At 37.7% G+C, this 20,052-nt stretch overlaps 1 protein-coding gene across 4 annotated transcripts in view; it reads left to right on the forward strand.

The window, feature by feature from the left end:
- The first annotated feature begins 11,611 nt into the window (after window positions 1-11,611).
- GAS2 (growth arrest specific 2) overlaps window positions 11,612-20,052 on the forward strand; it is a 124,100-nt gene continuing 115,659 nt past the window's right edge. For 3 of the 4 annotated variants that reach the window (XM_081241328.1, XM_081241329.1, XM_081241330.1), the window contains exons 1-2: window positions 11,753-11,839; window positions 19,755-19,919. In XM_081241328.1, the coding sequence (XP_081097454.1) occupies window positions 19,775-19,919 (145 nt within the window). In that variant the 5' untranslated portion in view covers window positions 11,753-11,839; window positions 19,755-19,774. Of the gene's footprint in view, window positions 11,840-19,754; window positions 19,920-20,052 lie in introns of all 4 variants that reach the window. The other variant, XM_081241331.1, reaches the window with a different exon arrangement.

The following is a 20,052-nucleotide window of genomic DNA, read 5'->3' on the forward strand; positions in this document are numbered from 1 at the left end:
TCTTTGTCTGATTTTGGTATCAGGGTGATGGTGGCCTCATAGAATGAATTTGGGAATGTTTCTTCCTCTGCAATTTTTTGGAAGACTGTGAGAAGGATGGGTGTTAGCTCTTCTCTAAATGTTTGATAGAATTAACCTGTGAAGCCATCCGGTCCTGGATTTTGTTTGTTGGAAGATTTTTAATCACAGTTTCAATTTCATTATTTGTGATTGGTCTGTTCATATTTTCTGTTTCTTCCTGGTTTAGTCTTGGAAGGTTATACCTTTCTAAGGATTTGTCCATTTCTTCCAGGTTGTCCATTTTATTGGCATAGAGTTGCTTGTAGTAGTCTCTTAGGATGCTTTGTATTTCTGCAGTGTCTGTTGTAACTTCTCCTTTTCCATTTTTAATTTTATTGATTTGGGTCCTCCCCCTCTTTTTTTTGATGAGTCTGGCTAATGGTTTATCCATTTTGTTTGTCTTCGCAAAGAACCAGCTTTTAGTTTTATTGATCTTTGCTATTGTTTTCTTTGTTTCTATTTCATTTATCTGCTCTGATCTTTATGTTTCCTTTCCTTCTGCTAACTTTGGGTTTTGTTTGTTCTTCTTTCTCTAGTTCCTTTAGGTGTAAGATTAGGTTGTTTATTTGAGATTTTTCTTGTTTCTTGAGGTAGGCTTGTATTGCTTTAAACTTCCCTCTTAGAACTGCTTTTGCTGCATCCGTAGGTTTTGATCATCATGTTTTCATTGTCATTTGTCTCTAGGTATTTTTTGATTTCCTCTGGATTTCTGCAGTGATCTCTTGGTTATTTAGTAATGTATTGTTTAGCCTCCATGTGTTTGTGTTTTTTGCATTTTTTTCCCTGTAATTGATTTCTAATCTCATAGCGTTGTGGTCAGAAAAGATGCTTGATATGATTTCAATTTTCTTTAATTTACTGAGGCTTGATTTGTGACCCAAGATGTGATCTATCCTGGACAATGTTCCGTCCGCACTTGCAAAGAAAGTGTACTCTGCTGTTTTTGGATGGAATGTCCTATATATATCAATTAAATCTATCTGGTCTATTGTGTCATTTAAAGCTTCTCTTTCCTTATTTATATTCATTTTGAATGATCTGTCCATTGTTGTAAGTGAGGTGTTAAAGTCCCCCACTATTATTTTGTCACTGTCAATTTCCTCTTTTATAGCTGTTAGCAGTTGCCTTATGTATTGAGGTGCTCCTATGTTGGGTGCATATATATTTATAATTGTTACATCTTCTTCTTGATTTGATCCCTTGATCATTATGTAGTGTCCTTCCTTGTCTCTTGTAACATTTTTTATTTTAAAGTCTATTTTATCTGATATGAGTATAGCTACTCCAGCTTTCTTTTGATTTCCATTTGCATGGAATATCTTTTTCCCTCCCCTCACTTTCAGTTTGTCTGTGTCCCTAGGTCTGAAGTGGGTCTGTTGTAGACAGCATATATATGGGTCTTGTTTTTGTATCCATTCAGCAAGCCTGTCTTTTGGTTGGAGCATTTAATCCATTTATATTTAAGGTAATTATCGTTATGTATGTTCCTATGACCATTTTCTTAATTGTTTTGGGTTTGTTTTGGTAGGTCCTTTTCTTCTCTTGTGTTTCCTATTTAGAGAAGTTCCTTTAGCATTTGTTGTAGAGCTGGTTTGGTGGTGCTGAATTCTCTTAGCTTTTGCTTGTCTGTAAAGCTTTGATTTCTCCATCAAATCTGAATGAGATCCTTGCTGGGTAGAGTAATCTTGGTTGTAGGTTCTTCCCTTTCATCACTTTAAGTATATCATGCCCCTCCTTTCTGGCTTGTAGAGTTTTGCTGAGAAATCAGCCATTAACCTTATGGGAGTTCCCTTGTATGTTATTTGTGATTTTTCCCTTGCTGCTTTCAATAATTTTTCTTTGTCTTTAATTTTTGCCAATTTGATTACTATGTGTCTTGGCGTGTTTCTCCTTGGGTTTATCCTGTATGGTACTCTGCACGTCTTGGACTTGGGTGGCTATTTCCTTTCCCATGTGAGGGAAGTTTTCAACTATAATCTCTTCAAATATTTTCTCTGGTCCTTTCTCTCTCTCTCTTCTCCTTCTGGGACCCCTGTAATGTGAATGTTGTTGCATTTAATGTTGCCCCAGAGGTCTCTTAGGCTGTTTTCATTTCTTTTCATTCTTTTTTCTTTAGTCTGTTCTGCAGCAGTGAATTCCACCATTCTGCCTTCCATGTCACTTATCCATTGTTCTGCCTCAGTTTTTCTGCCATTGATTCCTTCTATTGTAGTTTTCATTTCAGTTATTGTATTGTTCATCTCTGTTTGTTTGTTGTTTAATTTTTCTAGGTCTTTGTTAAACATTTCTTGCATCTTCTCGATCTTTGCCTCCATTTTTTTTTGCGGGGTCCTGGATCATCTTCACTATTATTATTCTGAATTCTTTTTCTGGAAAGTTGCCTATCTCCACTTCATTTAGTTGTTTTTCTAGGGTTTTTATCTTGTTCCTTCATCTGGTTTATAGCCCTCTGCCTTTTCATCTTGTCTATCTTTCTGTGAATGTGGTTTTTGTTCCACTGGCTGCAGGATTGTAGTTCTTCTTGCTTCTGCTGTCTGCCCTCTGGTGGATGAGGCTATCTAAAAGGCTTGATGGGAGGGACTGGTGGTGGGTAGAGCTGACTGTTGCTCTGGTGGGCAGAGCTCAGTAAAACTTTAATTCACTTCACTGTTTATGGGTGGGGCTTGGTTTCCTCCCTGTTGGTTGGTTGGCCTGAGGCAACCCAACACTGCAGCCTACCTGGGCTCTTTGGTGGGGCTAATGACAGACTCTGGGAGGACTCAAGCCAAGGAATACTTCCCAGAACTTCTGCTGCCAGTGTCCTTGTCCCCACGGTGAAACAGAGCCACTGCCCACCTCTGCAGGATACCTTTCAACACTACCATGTAGGTCTGGTTCAGTCTCCCCCGGGGTCACTGCTCCTACCCCTGGGTCCCAGTGCACACACTATGTTTTGTGTGCCCTCCAAGAGCGGAATCTCTCTTTCCCCCAGTCCTATCTAAGTCCTACAATCAATCCCCACTAGGCTTCAAAGTCTGATTCTCTAGGAATTCCTCCTCCTATTGCCAGACCCCCAAGTTGGGAAGCCTTACGTGGGGCTCAGAACCTTCACTCCAGTGGGTGGGCTTCTGTGGTATAAGTGTTCGCCAGTCTGTGAGTCACCCACCCACCAGTTATGGGATTTGATTTTACTGTGATTGGGCCCCTCCTACCATCTCATTGTGGCTTTTCCTTTGTCTTTGGATGTGGAGTATCTTTTTTGGTGAGTTCCAGTGTCTTCCTGTCAATGATTGTCCAGCAGCTAGTTGTGATTCTGGTGTTCTCACAAGAGGGAGTGAGAGCACATCCTTCTACTCTGCTGTCTTGGTTCCTCCTCTCCACAATGTTGCTGAGAGTCTTAAGGATTATGGAGTGTTTAAATCTGCACCAATGCTTCTTTTCACCTATTTCTCCTGTGATGGTTAATTTTATGTGTCATTTTGACCGGGCCTCAGGGTTCCTAGATATTTGGTAAAACATTATTCTGTGTGTCTCTGTGAGAATGTTTTTGGATGAGATTAACATTGAAATTGGTAGAATGAGTAAAGTAGATTGACCTCCCTAATGTGAGTGGGCCTCATCCAATCAGTTGAGAACTTTACTAGAATAAAAAGGCTGAATCTCCCCAGAGTAAGAGAGAATTTCTCCTACCTGACTGACTTTGAAGTGGAACATTACCCTTTTCCTGCCTTCAGATTCAAACTGAAACCTTGGCTCTTCCTGGTTCTTGAACCTGCTTGCCTTCAGAATGGAACTGCATCATCAGATCTGGGACTCCAGGTTGCCAGCTCACCCTGCAGATCTTGGGACCTGTTGGCATCCATAATCACATGAGCCAATTCTGTATAATAAATATCTTTCAGTCTCTGGGCTATTCAGTCTGCTCAGGCTGCAGGAGCCAATTAGGAAGATGCCTTCCTTGACTCTCGTCTGTCCTCTCCTGCAGCTAAAGCCAAAAGAAAAGAGGTAATTTCATGTAGAATTTGAAACCTTCTCTTGACTTTTCCTGCTCAGAAGCTTTTTCTCAATGTCTTCTGCTGTGTTCTTAGTGTGAGTTCTTTTTCACATTGCTGTAAGGGATTTAACGTAATTCTATGTGATGTGGAACCCTCAGCACCGGGGGCAGCTCATCCGGTTAAGTTAGGGTACCTGACAGAAACAGTCTCCTCTTTTCAAAAATGATTCAACTTTTTTGTCAGAGTATTTTATTATTACAGTTAACATTTTAACATATATTTATTTAATGTGTAGACGCTTCCCCCTCTTTTTTTCCTTAAAAGAAGGAAAAAAGAAAGCAAGGATGGAAGGAAGGAAGGAAAGAAGGAATGAAGAAAGTAAAAAAGGAAGAGCAGAAGGAGGGAAATGAACACAGACTTTCAAATCAATCAAACTCAGACATGAATCTGACTCTTAACCTGTGCAGTTTAATAGTTCATTTTTCCTATTAACCTATGATCTGGTCCTGCAACTTCATCTTTATATAAAAATTACACAGAGGTTCAGAATGACTCTCTATGGAGAGTCAATAATTCCAATTAGACTCCTGATCTCTGGGAGTAGATCATTTATTTGTTTGTAACTTAGTTACAATTCCAAATATTTTTAGGTCTTGATTTAAGCTTCACTAAACTGAAGATTTCATAAACTAGGAAAAAAGCCTTGGTATTATGACTTCCTTTTATACTTTAATCCACTTGTAACACTGTATTATAACTTGGCATTTTGATATTTTCATATTTTGATTTTTTTAATCTACATGCAAACAGATTTTATTAACATTTAAATAGGATGACTATTACATAGAAATACATGGTATTTGAAATGCTTTTCATAGGATCAGAATATTTATTTTAAAAAACCAATCTCTATTAAAGATAAGGACAAAGTATTAGGCAATAACCAAGATGTCTTTGTAAATCATCAGTAGTATTTTGTAATTAATTGCCCATTCATAATTTGAAATTGCCTCTTAAATAAAAGGAGTAACAAATCAAAAAAATTACACAGAGGAAGTGGAGAATGAATGATTAAATAACGAATTAAAAAAACATGGATATCTAAAAGGGTACAAAATGGAATGTCATAAAGTGAGGAGGAGAGAAAGATTCAGAGAAAGGACACATAAAATTCTCTGATCTTCTGTATTTTTAATGATGAGAATTTCCATGTCCCAGGGGATTATTATAATGAGTAAATAAGATGATTTAGGCCATCAATTAATAATAAAATACCTAACCTTAATTTCACACTTGTATGTCAGACAGTAAACTAAATATTTTACATGTATTATTTTATATAATGCTCTAGACATGCCTATGAGAGGGGCTATTTGTTAACCCCACTTCACAGATGTGGAAACTTATAGAAACTTAGAAAGATTAAGTAATTTGCCTATAATTTTCAGCAAGTAAGTGGAGAAGCTAGAACTTGACCCTGGTTTTGTCTGTCTCCAAATCTGGACTCTTAGTTATTATTTCAACTGCGGTAACTATTATTAGTACAATTTAATATGTCTATTCCTTGGCAGCTTTGGTGGGAATAATGGCTGGTGAAATCTCTTTGCAAATGGCTCTAGAGTCCAAGTGCCTTTGGCGACAGCAGCAGGATGGCAAAACTTCCTTCTGCCAAGAGAAGCCCCACCAACCCTGACCCCTTCCTGTACAGTTCTCTCACTTTGAGTCAAGTGTGCTACCTTTCTTGGCATATTACCTGGTCTACAATTTGGTACTAGAAAAGCCCTTTGGGGCCTCCCTGGTGGCGCAGTGGTTGAGAGTCCGCCTGCCGATGCAGGGGATACGGGTTCGTGCCCCGGTCCGGGGGGATCCCATATGCCGCGGAGCGGCTGGGCCCGTGAGCCATGGCCGCTGAGCCTGCGCATCTGGAGCCTGTGCTCCGCAACGGGAGAGGCCACAACAGTGAGAGGCCCGCATACCGCAAAAAAAAAAAAAAAAAAAGAAAAGCCCTTTGATGAGATAAGTTTAAGAGCCATTTCTCTAAATGCTTCGTATAAATCAGCAGTGGCAAAGATTCCATGTTTTTGAACTAAGTTATAGTTTCAGTAATGGAAATTTCAGCAAGTTTTCTCATCCTTCAACAAAATACAGATGATCCTCAGCTTATGATGGTTCAAATTATGATTTTTCTACTTTAAGATGGTGCCAAAGTGAAATACATTCAGTAGAAACCAGGCTTCAAATTTTGAATTTTTATCTTTTCCCAGGCTAGTGATATGCAGTACGTTACTGTCTCATGATGCCGGGCAGCCACAGCTCCCAGACAGCCATGTGATCACTAGTGTAAGCAACCAATACTTTTACAACCATTCTGTACCCATACAACCATTCTGTTTTTCACTTTCAGCACAGTATTCAATAAATTTCATGAGATATTAAATACTTTATTATAAAATAGGCTTTGTGTTAGATGATTTTGTCCAACTGTAGGCTCATGTAAGTGTTCTGAGCATGTTTAATGTAAGTTAGGTATATTACATGTATTTTTGACTTATGATATTTTCAACTTACAATGATGTGTTTATTGGGATGTAACACCACCATAAGCGGAGGAAGATCTGTAATCCTAAATTTATCATCATCAGGGTTAAAAATCAATGGATAACTGGACCACGGTCTACCTGCAATAGAGTCCCAAGAAATGTGACAGTAAAATTTCACCTATAATGTAAATTTTTCTATCCACAATGATGCAAAATTAATAGTTGGTACCATCTTTACAGAGGGATTTCCATTTAGTTCCCTTTTGATGGACATAGTCCTTCCTTCCTGTATCTGTCCCATCACCCAGTGACACCCGATTTTTCCCCTTCAGATATTCAGTGGTTTTATGGTTCATTTATTTACTCATTCAATCATTCAACACCCTTGGGTTTGGTGCTGTGCTGAGGACTTGATAGATAACTAGTTCCTGCTTTCCAGGGACTCACAGTTTAGTAGAGGAGATATATGCATACGAAAATAATTGTGATACTACGTCCTAAATGAGATATAAAAGAAATGGAAAAATTCCCAGAGCACTGGACCCAGAGGTACAGCAATATTCTGTCAGGGAGATCAAGAGAACCACAAAGAGGATGACGATTAAGCTGGTCCTGGGAGAATGAATCTGATTTCTTCAAAGGGAGAAAGTTAAAGGTAAAGATCATTCAAGTCAGCATGAGCAAAGACATGGAGGTATGAGGTGTACAATGTTTGGGATATTGTGACGGACCTCACATCATCTACCACTGAGAATATATATGCACATCTGTTTTGTTCTTTATAATGAAACCATCTGTTCATTGATGCCCTACCTCAATTTTGATGGATCTTCTCCTTAGCTTAGTTTCTAAGTCAGATTTCTTTTTCAAATTGTGGGCTGTGAAATAAATTTAGCAATTCCCCAACAATATTTCTTTTCAACTGAATGGCATAGAAAAGACTAGAATAAAGCCAAACAGAAAAATAACAGAGTGCATTAACTGAGGAAGGTAAGTACTGTTTTGTGAAACATGTTTTGGTTGTGTGTCTGAGTGTGTTTTTATGTGTCTGTTCCATAATGTATTTCTTATTGTGGGTCACAATAAAAAAAGTTTGAAAGCCACTGAAGTAGTAATATTTTCTATTACTTTTCATTGCACTCATAATATTGGTTATGATTAAACCTTGAGTCCAAATCAACCTTGATTTTTAATGAAGTGACAAGTGACACAGACTGACCTCATTTATAAGCCTGGCACACAGGCAATCATCTGTTTTACTGAACTCTAGTTGCATTTAACCAGATGAAATTATTCTAACTTGGGGATGAAACCACCATTTATAATGTTATTTTAACATTATTTTTTTATTCCAAGTTCCAAACTACTAAATTAAAGACAATATATAAAAATCTAACCAATTAGCAGTAAGCTTCCTAAGAGATTGGCTTCTTCTATAATGGTCATTTGTTCATTCAACAATTATTTATTGAGTGCCTGCTCTATGCTCAATGGTATTTTAGATACTGGAGATGACAGTCGTGTAAAAGAAAGAGAAGGTTATAAAAGTAAAAATATTTTATCTTAAACATTCATATTAAGTTCGAGCTTCTTGCAGTTAGGATGGCGTGATATTTTAATAAAAGATTTTGAAACAAACCACACAAATATTTGGAAAAATAAAAAACACGACTCCAACCTACACAAGAAAAATCACATAACAGTATATATTGCATAGGATATTTTAAAACTAGACAAGATAGATGGCATATTTCATAAAATGATTTCAATCTATCCCCTGTGTAAAAATTAGAAGACATATGCTCATATATAACACACAGTTTGCAAAAATACGCATCTTCCCAGTAAGGAATGGATATCTGTGCTACTGTTGTGTTGTACTTTTAAAGTTTAAAGTTCTCCATTGAGAGTAAAGCAATAGATTTTTTAAAGTTGCATATCAAACTGAGAGTATATCTTGAACTTTTCCCGTGAAATTTCTCCCATTTAATTCATTCTTTGCAGTTTTATACATGAATACTGATAAAAAGTAAGAGCATTGACTTTTTATCCCTAACAGTATTTGTAATTTCCATACTAGGACTTATAAAATCCATTTTGTTTGCCTGATGAGATTTAAAAAAGTTTATTTCAGTGTAAATCAACTGAAGGCCTGTATCATGGGCCAAGATGCTAGCTAGGTAGGGAAATATCAACATATTTTACATCACTGATAAGCTATTTCAATAAAACATAAATAAATGTTTTCACTTATTACATTGCTTTATACATTTCTTCAGCACCATTACATGTCTTCATGCTGCTTTCTGTATCATTTTTCTCACTTGCCTCTAAAGCTATCACTTGCCATCTTTAAGTGCCCTTTCGAAGCTATTTAGGGATATAAGAATGTCTTGGTCACCCTTGGAAATTTATTTTACTTTAATCTAGTGTCTCTTCCCACATTATTTATTTCAAAATTCCTGGTAATCTCCATCATCTATTGAAGGTTTGTCCCACTTTTCAGAATAAGTGCGTTTATATTATTTCCATGAGTGGGGGGTGAGGGGTGAGGGGTGAGGAGAGGCTAACCTATAGATGAGGAAAAAAATAATTTTATTGCTCATTTTAAACATATTTGTATATATTCATATATATACACACATATATATATATATTTACATTTAGAAAAAGTCACAGTTCATATTGAAGACGATGCTGAAGGTTTAGAACACTGAAAAACATAGTAACCCAGGAATTCTTAATATAAAGTCTTCAAAACTGTGATAACTTAAAAAGGAAAACAATACTATGTTTTTTTTTAAATTTGGCTTGACTTTTCCTTTTTATGCCATTATGTTTCAAGAATGTGTTTAGACATTTTTCACCCTGTTAGTTGAGGCATTCGCTTCCTTCACCTTCACATCAGGGAGCTTATCATTGAGTCAGTTGCACTATGGTTTCCTAAGACAAATATGTTTAGGTTGAGACCAAGGCAAGAAAATTCTTGGATGAAAAGATTTTCTGACAAATTTTTATAAGTGACTGATTGGAATACATAAGTATAAATTTGATTTTCAAAAACACAAAATAAAGATCAAATGGAAATTGTTACGAATTCTGAAAAAAATTTAAATGAAAACACTACTTTGCTGCCTCTTCAGAAATCTTTTGTATTACTTCTCTTTTGTCACCAAAAGAATACTCAGCACAACTCATAGATGCTAAGGGAGAAAACACATATTTCTCCTAGTATCTTCCTTTTGGCTTTTGCTAAAAAGGACAGAGGATCTGATATAAGGCAGAATTTAAAATTAAAAATACCTGGAAGAAAGGGGCATGAAAGGGAGTAATTTGAATGATTATGCTCTCCCAAAGCTTCTGGAAGCCTCCTTATTTTCCCAAACTGGGTTTAACATTGTCCCTTAATCAACAAAAATATTGTCTTTACACTTTTCTTTTTATAATGTTAATATTGAATAATGTGACAAGAATATTTATGTAGAAAGAAGAGGAGACTATGAGCTTTTGAAAATCTAGGTGTTAAACTTTTTGAACTCATATACCCTGAAGATACTTAAATTAACACTTATTGGCTGATGATATTTTGATCATGAAAAATTATCAAGGATGTTTGATTTTACTTAAATTTTATAGGTTCAGAAACTGAGAGTTCTTTGTTGGGCCTGTAGTAACACTCAGATCTATCTGGTTAAATTTTGAAAATTTTTATTATCAGCATGATTGCTCAAATTCATCAGTAACCTGTTCTGTATGTTTTGTTGTTCTCGTTGATGTATATCTAAGCAGTAAGATAGGCCTTTTTGTAATGCTGTTTCTCCTTAAAATGAGGAATGGCTCTTTTCCCTTTCTTCCGGGAAGCCCAAGGAGGAATATGGAGCTAATTGCAGTACCCAACTGAACTAAAATAAAAAGCTTGGAGTTCAGCACCACCAAACTTTTCCATCTGTTTTCTTCCCTTCTTCATTATTTGCACTGCTACTACAACCAAGGAACTGATGCAGTTTCTAGATGTTTTAGAGCAAATAACCATTTCCAGATGAAAGCAATAATAAGTACAAAATGCATTTTTTCAGTTATATCTAAAATTACCCACATCACTTTGCTATTATCCATCCACAGGTAGTTTCTATTTTTGGGTGGGGGGGTGGGGGGGAGGCTGGGCTGGGTGTGTTGGTACATTGCTCACCGTCTTAAACATGATATCCAAGAGAGGACTAGAATACCTGTGCCACACGATCATTGAATAGAAATGCTTGTGAAACTGATGAACATGGAAACGACAACAACAAAAAAGTGTGATCATTTTCACCTACACTCCACGGAAGTGTGATCATTTTCACCTACACTCCACGGAAAGTAGTAACCTGAGGCGATTAGGACACTCAACAAGAGGTCACATGTCTATTAGAGACGAAGCAGACACTTGAACATCTGTCTGCTTCATGGGGAGACTTTTCGTCTCAGAATACATACCCTAATAAACAACAGTTGGAGAAAATTGTCTATGACATTCAACATAATACTGAGCTGAGGCTGAGAGGAGGAAGGGTGGAACTGTATTTCCTTTTGTAAAGCGAAAACAGCCGTGAAATACAGCCTCTTCTAAAGTCTGATATTTAAAGGGAGTTGTAAGAAATCAAATTGTTCAATTTGAACGAAGAGTGGCCGAAGTTACCGGCAAGCTCATGCCTCCGAGTCTGCAAAATCACTGGCCAGGAAAGCAAAACTTTCCCAACACCCAATTTTAATATTGTGCTAAAGCCACTGACTCTGTTAAAACCTCCGAGTTAAATATGATCCCCTCCCCAGCCCTCTCCCCCGCCCTTTAGGTTAGTGTTTGGGGGACCGGGAGGGGGCCGGAGCTTGGCCCCAAACTCGGAATTGCTGCCAAGGGCTTGTAATACAATCTCTCCCCGTTTGAAGGGTAAATCAGTGTCAATTGCGTTTGCTGTCCACCAGAAAAAGTAAGCATTTTACTTCCGCTCGGTCTATGTGGACTGATGAAATGTAGGAAATCTGTTTCTGGCAGGGGGAAAAAATCGTTTTCCCAAACAGCACCGAGAGGAGCCATCAGAGAAGTATGAAGAGGGGCAGCGCGGCTGGAGCTGCTGCCGCTGCCGCTGCCGCCGGGCTGGTGGGGTGCGGAGAGCGGCTGCCGCAGGACCCGCGCCGGGAGGGGGCCGGCCCCGAGACGCTGCAGGAGCCGAGCCGGGAGCCCCGGTGCCCCTGAGAGCTGCCAGCAGCCCAGCTCCGGACGCGGGGGTGAGCAGGCGGGCGGGCCCCGCTCTCCGCCGCCGTCGCCGCGGCGTGAGCGCTCTGCAGCCCGGCTTGCGGAGTCCCGGCCTCTGCCTCACGGCTGGCGGCAGGGGAGGGGGGCCGTCGTCGCCAGTAACGTCGGGCACGCGGCTGGGAAGGGTGGAGGGCCTCGGACAGCCGGACGGGCTCTGGCGCTCGGTGTGTGGTCACTGCAGTGGGTGACTCTCTGACTCCCTGGAAGCGACCATGTGTTCCTCATCCCTATTGTGGAACAGTCCAAATGACCGCCTCAACGAAGAAACCCGCTGGGGCGGCTCAGCCAACCGGGGACAGGAGTGAGGATTTCTCATTAGCACAACGATGTAAAGACACACATATGCATTCGTACAGAAGGGTCTCTGTCTGCATGCTCAGCGTTGTCCCTTATTGAGGAGAGGAAAGCGGAGGGGGGATGGTCTTAATGGATTGATCCTTAGTGCTTTACTTGAGTCAAGGAGGCCGGGAGCGGGGGAAAGAGCGCGACACGCGTGATTTGGGGTGATGCTGTCTTCCACTGATGAGTTTGACAGAGTCGAGCTTTTGCTACGTGAATAAACAAACGCTAGGCTAGCCTATGAATCAACCCCCTTTGGGGCGATTTTTTTTTTTTTTTTTTGCATGGTATTGTTCTTCTCGTCCAAAGAGCAAGGTTTTGAAATCTGAAATTATTTGGGGAGCACAGGAGCCAACTTGGCTTTGGAGGCATTAACTATTCTGGCAAGATTAAATTCTATCAGCCTAATAAATTGCCATTAGCCTAGTCCAGACATCCGAAGTTTCTACTGTCATGAATAGAGGGGAAGCAAAAGCAGGGGTTAACAGATTCTGTTTTCTACCTTTCAGTACAATTGGGGTGTGTGTGTGGGGGGGCGGGGGGATTGTCCACTTTCCTCCAGTTAACCCTTTTGGAAATCAGAACCTTTCCTCTCTCCCACCTTCTTTACCTTCATCCTCTTACAGTCAAGAGTTTGCAAAACTTTACTGTCTCTCTTGTAAACTCCTCCCTCTCCCCAAGCACCCTCTCCTACAAAGCTAGATCAACTATGGGAGATCTTATGCCCAGGAAATAAGATCTGCATGTGCACAGGAACACCCATTAGGCCTCCTAGTGTTAAATAAAGGCTCAGACAGGTCGGAGGTGCCAGCCAGGCAGAGGAAATCCACCTTTTCTCCTCACCTATCCCCTGAGATTCACAGAGACAAGGCTGAGGAGGCCTCGGGCTCACTGGTTTTCTTCCCCAACATCTTAGCAGTGTGGACACTGATTAACTCCAGCTGGATCTGGTTTGCCCAGCCTGTCTTTGAAATTGATCAATGAGTTCCTTCTCGAGGAATGCTCCCCCCTAACTGTGGAGGAGGAGGTGGTGACTGTGGCAGTCCTCTCCAGCATGGGCATCCTGGTTCTCAGTGCCTAAGACAAGGTAAGGGACAGATATCTGAGGCATGGGACAGGCAGCCTTTGCAATGCACCTTGCAGCTTTAGTACACGGTTCCCTGAGTGGGCTTTGAAAGGGAAAGGTAGCTTGCATTTCAGCCTGTGTGCTACTGAACTTGGGGCTTAGTTCTTCATTTTAGTGTTACACACCATACTTTTGTGATGTGGACTGTGCTTCGCTGGGAAATAAACTCACAAGGCGAAATTTATTTCATCTGGTGCAAAAGGTATTGTGATTGCCACTGAGTGTCCTAGTTATCTTGGTAAGAAATTTTAGTTAAACTTGCAGGTATGGAAGAATGTCAGTTCTTATATTAATCCTAAGTATGTTATGCATAATTTTAGAATTTTGCTTCAAGCCTGCAAGCCTGCTTTATATTTATAGACTTCGGGAGCCTTTGGAAGGCCAAAGTTACCTTGGTTGAAACCAAATAATGAGGCTCTAACAATTTGTTTGCAGAGGGAGTTGTTAAAACTGGAGCTGATGTTAAGGTAATTTTGGTATCTTTGTGGTTTTGATATGGTGGCACAGAGATCCCGCTGTTTCTTTTAATTTCTCCTGGACGACTATCAAGATTTTCCACTCAGTGTTTTCTGACTAGAGAAAAGAATTAGAGTAAAGGTAGAAAATATCTCTTGGCAAGAAGAGTAAGACGCTTGTGTAATGCTTCTGTCCTAAATGTTTTCAGAGTCAAATCAGCTGAGTTTTTGCTAATGCTCTCCCCTTACATGAGAGTACATATATATTCAACAGAATGTAGAACTCTGCTAGCTCTCAACTACACTATAGTTATGTAAAACAGAAATCTTTTTGTTGCAAACAATACACACGTGGACACACACACAGCAACATCTTCTTATGAATTAAGATTTACTTAATCAACTTAGGTTAAATTTTGATGTAAGTCCTCAAATAGCCTAATCAATTAGTGACTTTCAGATGATTTTCTATTCAAATTAAGTTTGAAACTAATCTGGTAGGGGTCCAGAAACCTGAGCTAAATTGTTTGGAAGAATAGTTTAGTATAATTAAAAAAAAAAAACTAAAAAATCTCTAATGCCAAGAAAATATAAGAAATTAGTTCCCACTCAGTCTTAATTTTTTGGTCATGATTTGAAAAGGAATTATTATTGTAGGTATACCATCATTTGGTTCAAGACAAATCATCATGGGGCTGCAAGATAAGAAAGAGATTCCTGGAAGAGAGTTAGCATTCCTTGAGTTTGGGCACCAGGAAGGCTGAGTAGGGTACTTTTAATGACTGACTAACTAGACTTGTTACTTTGGCCAAAACGTCTTAGGCTTCCAGTCCCTTATTAATAACCAGAAATTTGGCTGGTAAATCTTCTAAGGTCCATTTGAGTTTAAAGATTTTATTATATAATTAGAAAAACTAGTAACGAGTGTCATTTTGCCTTTACACTGAGCGCTTTTTAATTTCTGACAAGTTGCTCCCCTTAGCCAGAAGCGAAGGTCCATTTACAAGATCTAGAATTACCTTTCTGATTACATTTTAGACTTTTATTTTCTGTTCAGATTCTTAGGTTAAGATTTTACATTCATGACATTGGTTGAGAATATATAGCTTTGTAGATATATTATTGGCCAGCCAAAGTGAATCACATAGGCATAAAGAACTCAGAATGGTGAAAGAGCCATCTAGAGCTCTCCTTGGTTGTTAATTCTTTGAGTCTAGCTTGAATGATAGCATTTTCTCCTTCCAGATTATGGAAGGGTGTTTGTCTTAAGGTGTTTTTATTTTTTTAATTGTAAAAGACAGTGTTATTGGCCTATAAACTTTGTTTTCTTAGTTGTTTCACACCCATAGCACACAAAACTGACTAGACAGAGGGGAGGTCGATGTTCTAAATCAGAACAAAGGTGGCCTTTAGTGAAGGGACCCTTGACTGTGGGTTCATTAGCACTCTGTTTTAAATGGCCACAGTTAGGTGTCTTTGTGGGGGGGGGAAGGGTGTGGTGACATCCTTTCACATTTATTTTGAGAGGCATGGCATTCCCCTTTCTTAATAGCTTATGAGTCTTTGATGCCAAAATGAAGTATAATATGTTACCAAAATTTGTTTTTAAAAACATGTAAACTACCCATCTTGGAGTTCAGCATTTCACTCATCATCCTGGAAGTTTCATCCCTCTCAATATGAAGAAAACTTGGGATTTTCCATTATTTATGGTTTTATTTCATCAATTCTTTATCTGTTTTCATTTCTCCCCCTGCCCTTTGTCTTTTCTTAGTTATCTAGAGTTCTACAAAATATTCCTATTTTTGTTACAGAATTTCTTTTCTTTTTAAAATAAGTCAGTGGAAGCTTTATTTTTACATATTTCCTATGGTGATGATTTCAATTTAGCTAGTGTTTTTTGAATGTAAGATATATGCCAAATACTGACACAAATATTTCATCTTCACACGTATATGTGAGGTGTTAACCTCCATTATACATACTGGAGAATTCAAGTACAAAGAAAAAGAGTCATATAACTAGGATAGAACAACTACTAAATAGCCAGTTAGTAGAGCCAGTATTTGACCCCAGGACTTCTGATTCCAGCTCTAATATTCTATTAATCATGCTTCTGAGCAGAATGTCATATCAGACAGTAGTGATATAATGTTTATCATTTATTCTTATTTTTCTTTCTAATTTATTTTCCATGGAATATTGTGATACTTTTTTTATAATATGGCAACAAAGACTAGAGATAAACCAGAAAACATCTTGGTCATAATTGAAGCACACCTCTAGGTGGTGAAAAAGAATACTTTTTCCTCAGAGTCAAAACTATGTCTTCAACTGGGATTCTGGAACAACAGACTAAACAGAATCTTTAAACATGTGACATTTTACTTATGGAGTCATTAATTTTTTCTTCTTCCCCTGGGCTGGTTCAAGTCTCATCATATTCATAATGGTTATTCCAGAATCACTTCTATGGAAAGAAAGAAAAAAATACACACACACACACATTCTTTGAAGAATTCTGTATTAAGTTTCTGCATGTTTTTCCCTTTAAGTTTTATTTTTCTGAATTCCAAATCCTGAGGGTTGAGTTATCATTTTTAGATAGACCCATAAAGCTTGGAGAAGCCATAGTCTGAAGAAGGCATAGAAGCATTTGAATCCTTACTCGTTTTTTCAAAGCGATTGGCTTTGCTTAGTAATTACTGAAGTTACTTATCAAGCTTTTTAAATATTTAGGTTATATGAATTTTAATAGTAACATCTTTCAGTATTTAGATATGTTATACAAAAAAAAGAAGTTTTTCTTTCTCCAAAACCTATTTTTTTTCTTCAAGTCAGTGTATCATTTCATTTCCTGTCTTAAAAGCTACCCCTTGGTATCTCTGGTTGTTTTCGAAAATGTTTGAATGAATTCAAAAGATCAGAAATGACCTTTTTCTTGTAATTTGTTCTTTGTGGTCTAGTTCAACTCATTCAGATGGATTAAACATTTGTCAAAAATTATAAAAGGTTTATAATCCTGTAGTGATCTTTTTATCTGGGTAATATAAATTTATCTGAACTTTGTTCATCACAATTTAATCATTTCACTTGGAAACTGCTTCAACATGGGGTAATTCACACTCAAAATTTTGATCCTGCTAGCTGGGTCCATTTTCATCTTTTCTATTCATATCTCAGCTATATTTAAATCCAAGACCACCATGTAATGACTTTCAGCTAAACCATAGAGTCATGCCAAGTTTGATGGTGATTTAAAATGTGAAAAAAGGATCAGAAGAATTTGGATCAAAATCCTAATTTTTTTCAAAAGGGACTTAAATAGAAGAGTCCCTTAAACAGAAGAGTCCCTATCTATGACAGTGACTTTAGGTGTCTACATATTTGGCATATGTTTCATTGTTTAACTTCTATCGGATGCTAATTACCCACTAAGCCTTCTTTCTCCTACCTTTGCCTCCTGGGAAAATATAACTGTTCTTTCTTTTTTTTTCACTTTACATATAATTTTGATTATATACAAAGGAGCGTAACAAACATTGCTTAGTTATTGTTTTAACTTAATGATCATCTGTAAATATTAGAAGATAGTTTAAATTACATTTCTGGCAAAATACAGGACAGACTACATGAGAAATAAATGTGCCACTGTCAAGGAAAATAAAAACTTCACTGTTTAGAAGCATTGAGGGGACAGATTGTGTCCCTCTGACTCACTGAAACTGTTATATGCCATTAGGCTTACTGTAAACTATCCCTTGATGAATTCTTTGCTGGACAATGAGCTTACGAATCTGAGGTGTCTTCTTGCTTTTACAAAGCAAAATAGGACTCTGATGCTTAAATGGAAGTTGCAGAGAACATAATAGGATGTAGGTAAAGTTACTGAACTACCACATCTCACTTTCAGGAAAGTAGCGGGAGATATTGTGTCTTGAGAAGAAAGGCATTTTAGAGGTAACCCTTTTAAGATTTCAATTAGTTATTTAAATGTATGAATCATGTGCTTAAATGTATTATTACTTAAATGTTTGTTTCTGAGGCTAGCTAGCCTGTAGGAATCCTAACCAACTACTGGGAAATGTTTTGTTTTCCTGGGGTTGGACCTATTTTTTAAAGAACTGGGGCAAAAAATGTTTTAACCTTCTGGTTTAGTCACAGGGTTTGGAGAATCTTTAGGACTTTATATGAATAATGTCATGATTAACTGCAAAAAAAAAAATAGACAATTGTGATCTTCTGATCCCTGTAATGACAATTTAGTAGCATATGACAAGGTATATTAAAATATTTCACATTTTCACTAGTTATTACTTTAGATGACTAGATATACAGAGATTTACAGAAGGTGTTTTCAAAGAAAACTTACAGTAATTTTTTTCTGCAAAAATTACTTCAAAGCATAATTTCTCTGGAAATTAAATTGTCTGTGCTTTTAAATTATAGATTTATGACACTTTTTAGGTGTTTAATCATGCTCCCAGCAGTCTTTTCTAATGCTACAGCAAAATGTTTGTGAGACTGTCACATTTTACAGTTTTCTGAACACCAATGTCTTATTTTGTTTAAAAGCTGTCTTTAAAAGACAAAAATTAACCTAGGCTAAGAGAATTAGAGTTTGAGATTAATTGGAAATGAATGTTATGTAACTTTTCAAATGATAAAACTGACAAGGGTATATACAACTTATACTGGTAAACTTAAACCACCATTAGTAATAAATATAGCTGAAAACCCCATTATATCATATAAATCTTACTTTTTGTCATTTGCAAACATTTTCATTTTCATTTCATTCAGTCATAATGCACTTGGTTATTTTATAGTCACTATTTGCATACAGAATGGAGTTCTACACATAAACTTATGAGTTTATTACCTTCCTGCTCCAATATTACATCTATAGTCTTAGGTCCTATAAATAATGCATACAATAGTACTACATTTAAGGCCAAGTATATATATATTCATACATCTTTTCTGCAACCCACATAGAAGACTGTGTTACTCATAGGTTAGTGAAATCATCCCTTACTGTGTAGATATAAGATATGTAATGTAATTACATCTTTGCTAAACATGAATACAAACAAACCCTAGTATGCAAAACATACGAAATGAGAAGGTACAAAGTATGACAAAAGAAAACCTGTGACGATATTTATTAGAATTACGGTGTAATTCCTGGGTTATAACGTGGTTTCCTGATGACACTATTTTGTAAAATGTGTCATTCTGAAAACAGTAATGGTCTTAGAGTAAAGACCCAAGTTCAAGCCTGACTCTGCCATGATCTAGCTATATGATCTTGGTTGAGTCACCCTTCCTCTTTGGTTTTGTTTTCATTAACTGTAAAATAAGAGAAGAGTGGTAGGGACTCTAGAAGGACACACTCCCCCATGTCCCACCCAATTCTCTAAAGTGTAAGTACATGATTACTTGGCCATCTGTAAAGAACCAAGGGCTGTGCTTAATCTCATAGGTAATAGTTTTAAGAGTAGTGGTCATATGTTTATAAGAAATTTTGCAAATACTGTCACTTCTAGTATTCAGTCCTAAAATTCTGTGGAAATCGATGGCTTCAAAAATTAACCCAAACAATGGGAGTTTACAATTTGGATACCAAAATTTTAATCAACCACTTTTTATTGTTTTTGAATAAGTAGAATTTCTTTCCTTAGAAACTGTCATTTTTCCAAATATGATGTTTTACACAAGCAGAGAGCTTACTGTTTGATTTTTCTATTTGACCTTTGACAGCTGCTGCTTCCTACCAAGTAGTTGGTCAAAAGTGACAGGGCCAGTACAAGTAAAGCAAACAGTGTTTCATGGGGGTTTAATAATTAATAACCTGACTTGTCATCCAAACTTCCACAGATCATATTCCTTACTGTGTCATTGGCAGTGAGATTTTAACAAGAGAAGATTGTATAAAAAGCAATTGCTCTTTTGTTTCCAAAACAGGTATTACAAGTGGATAAATAATGTGCACTGCTCTGAACCCAAAGGTACGCAGTGGACCTGGCCTCTCTGATATGCATCAGTATAGCCAGTGGCTGGCCAGCAGACATGAAGCTAATTTGCTACCGATGAAAGAAGATCTGGCCTTGTGGTTAACCAATCTGTTAGGTAAGGTTATAAGATCTCATTTTGTCATCAAAGATAACAGGTTTATTCTCCCTGCTCATGTAGTGTCCTTCTCCTAAGCATATGACACCACTTTAGAAAGAAAGACTTTCATTATTTGCATTTTGCATCTGGG

Source organism: Mesoplodon bidens, assembly GCF_964165515.1.
Source record: "Mesoplodon bidens genome assembly, chromosome: 7".
NCBI lineage: Eukaryota > Metazoa > Chordata > Mammalia > Artiodactyla > Ziphiidae > Mesoplodon > Mesoplodon bidens.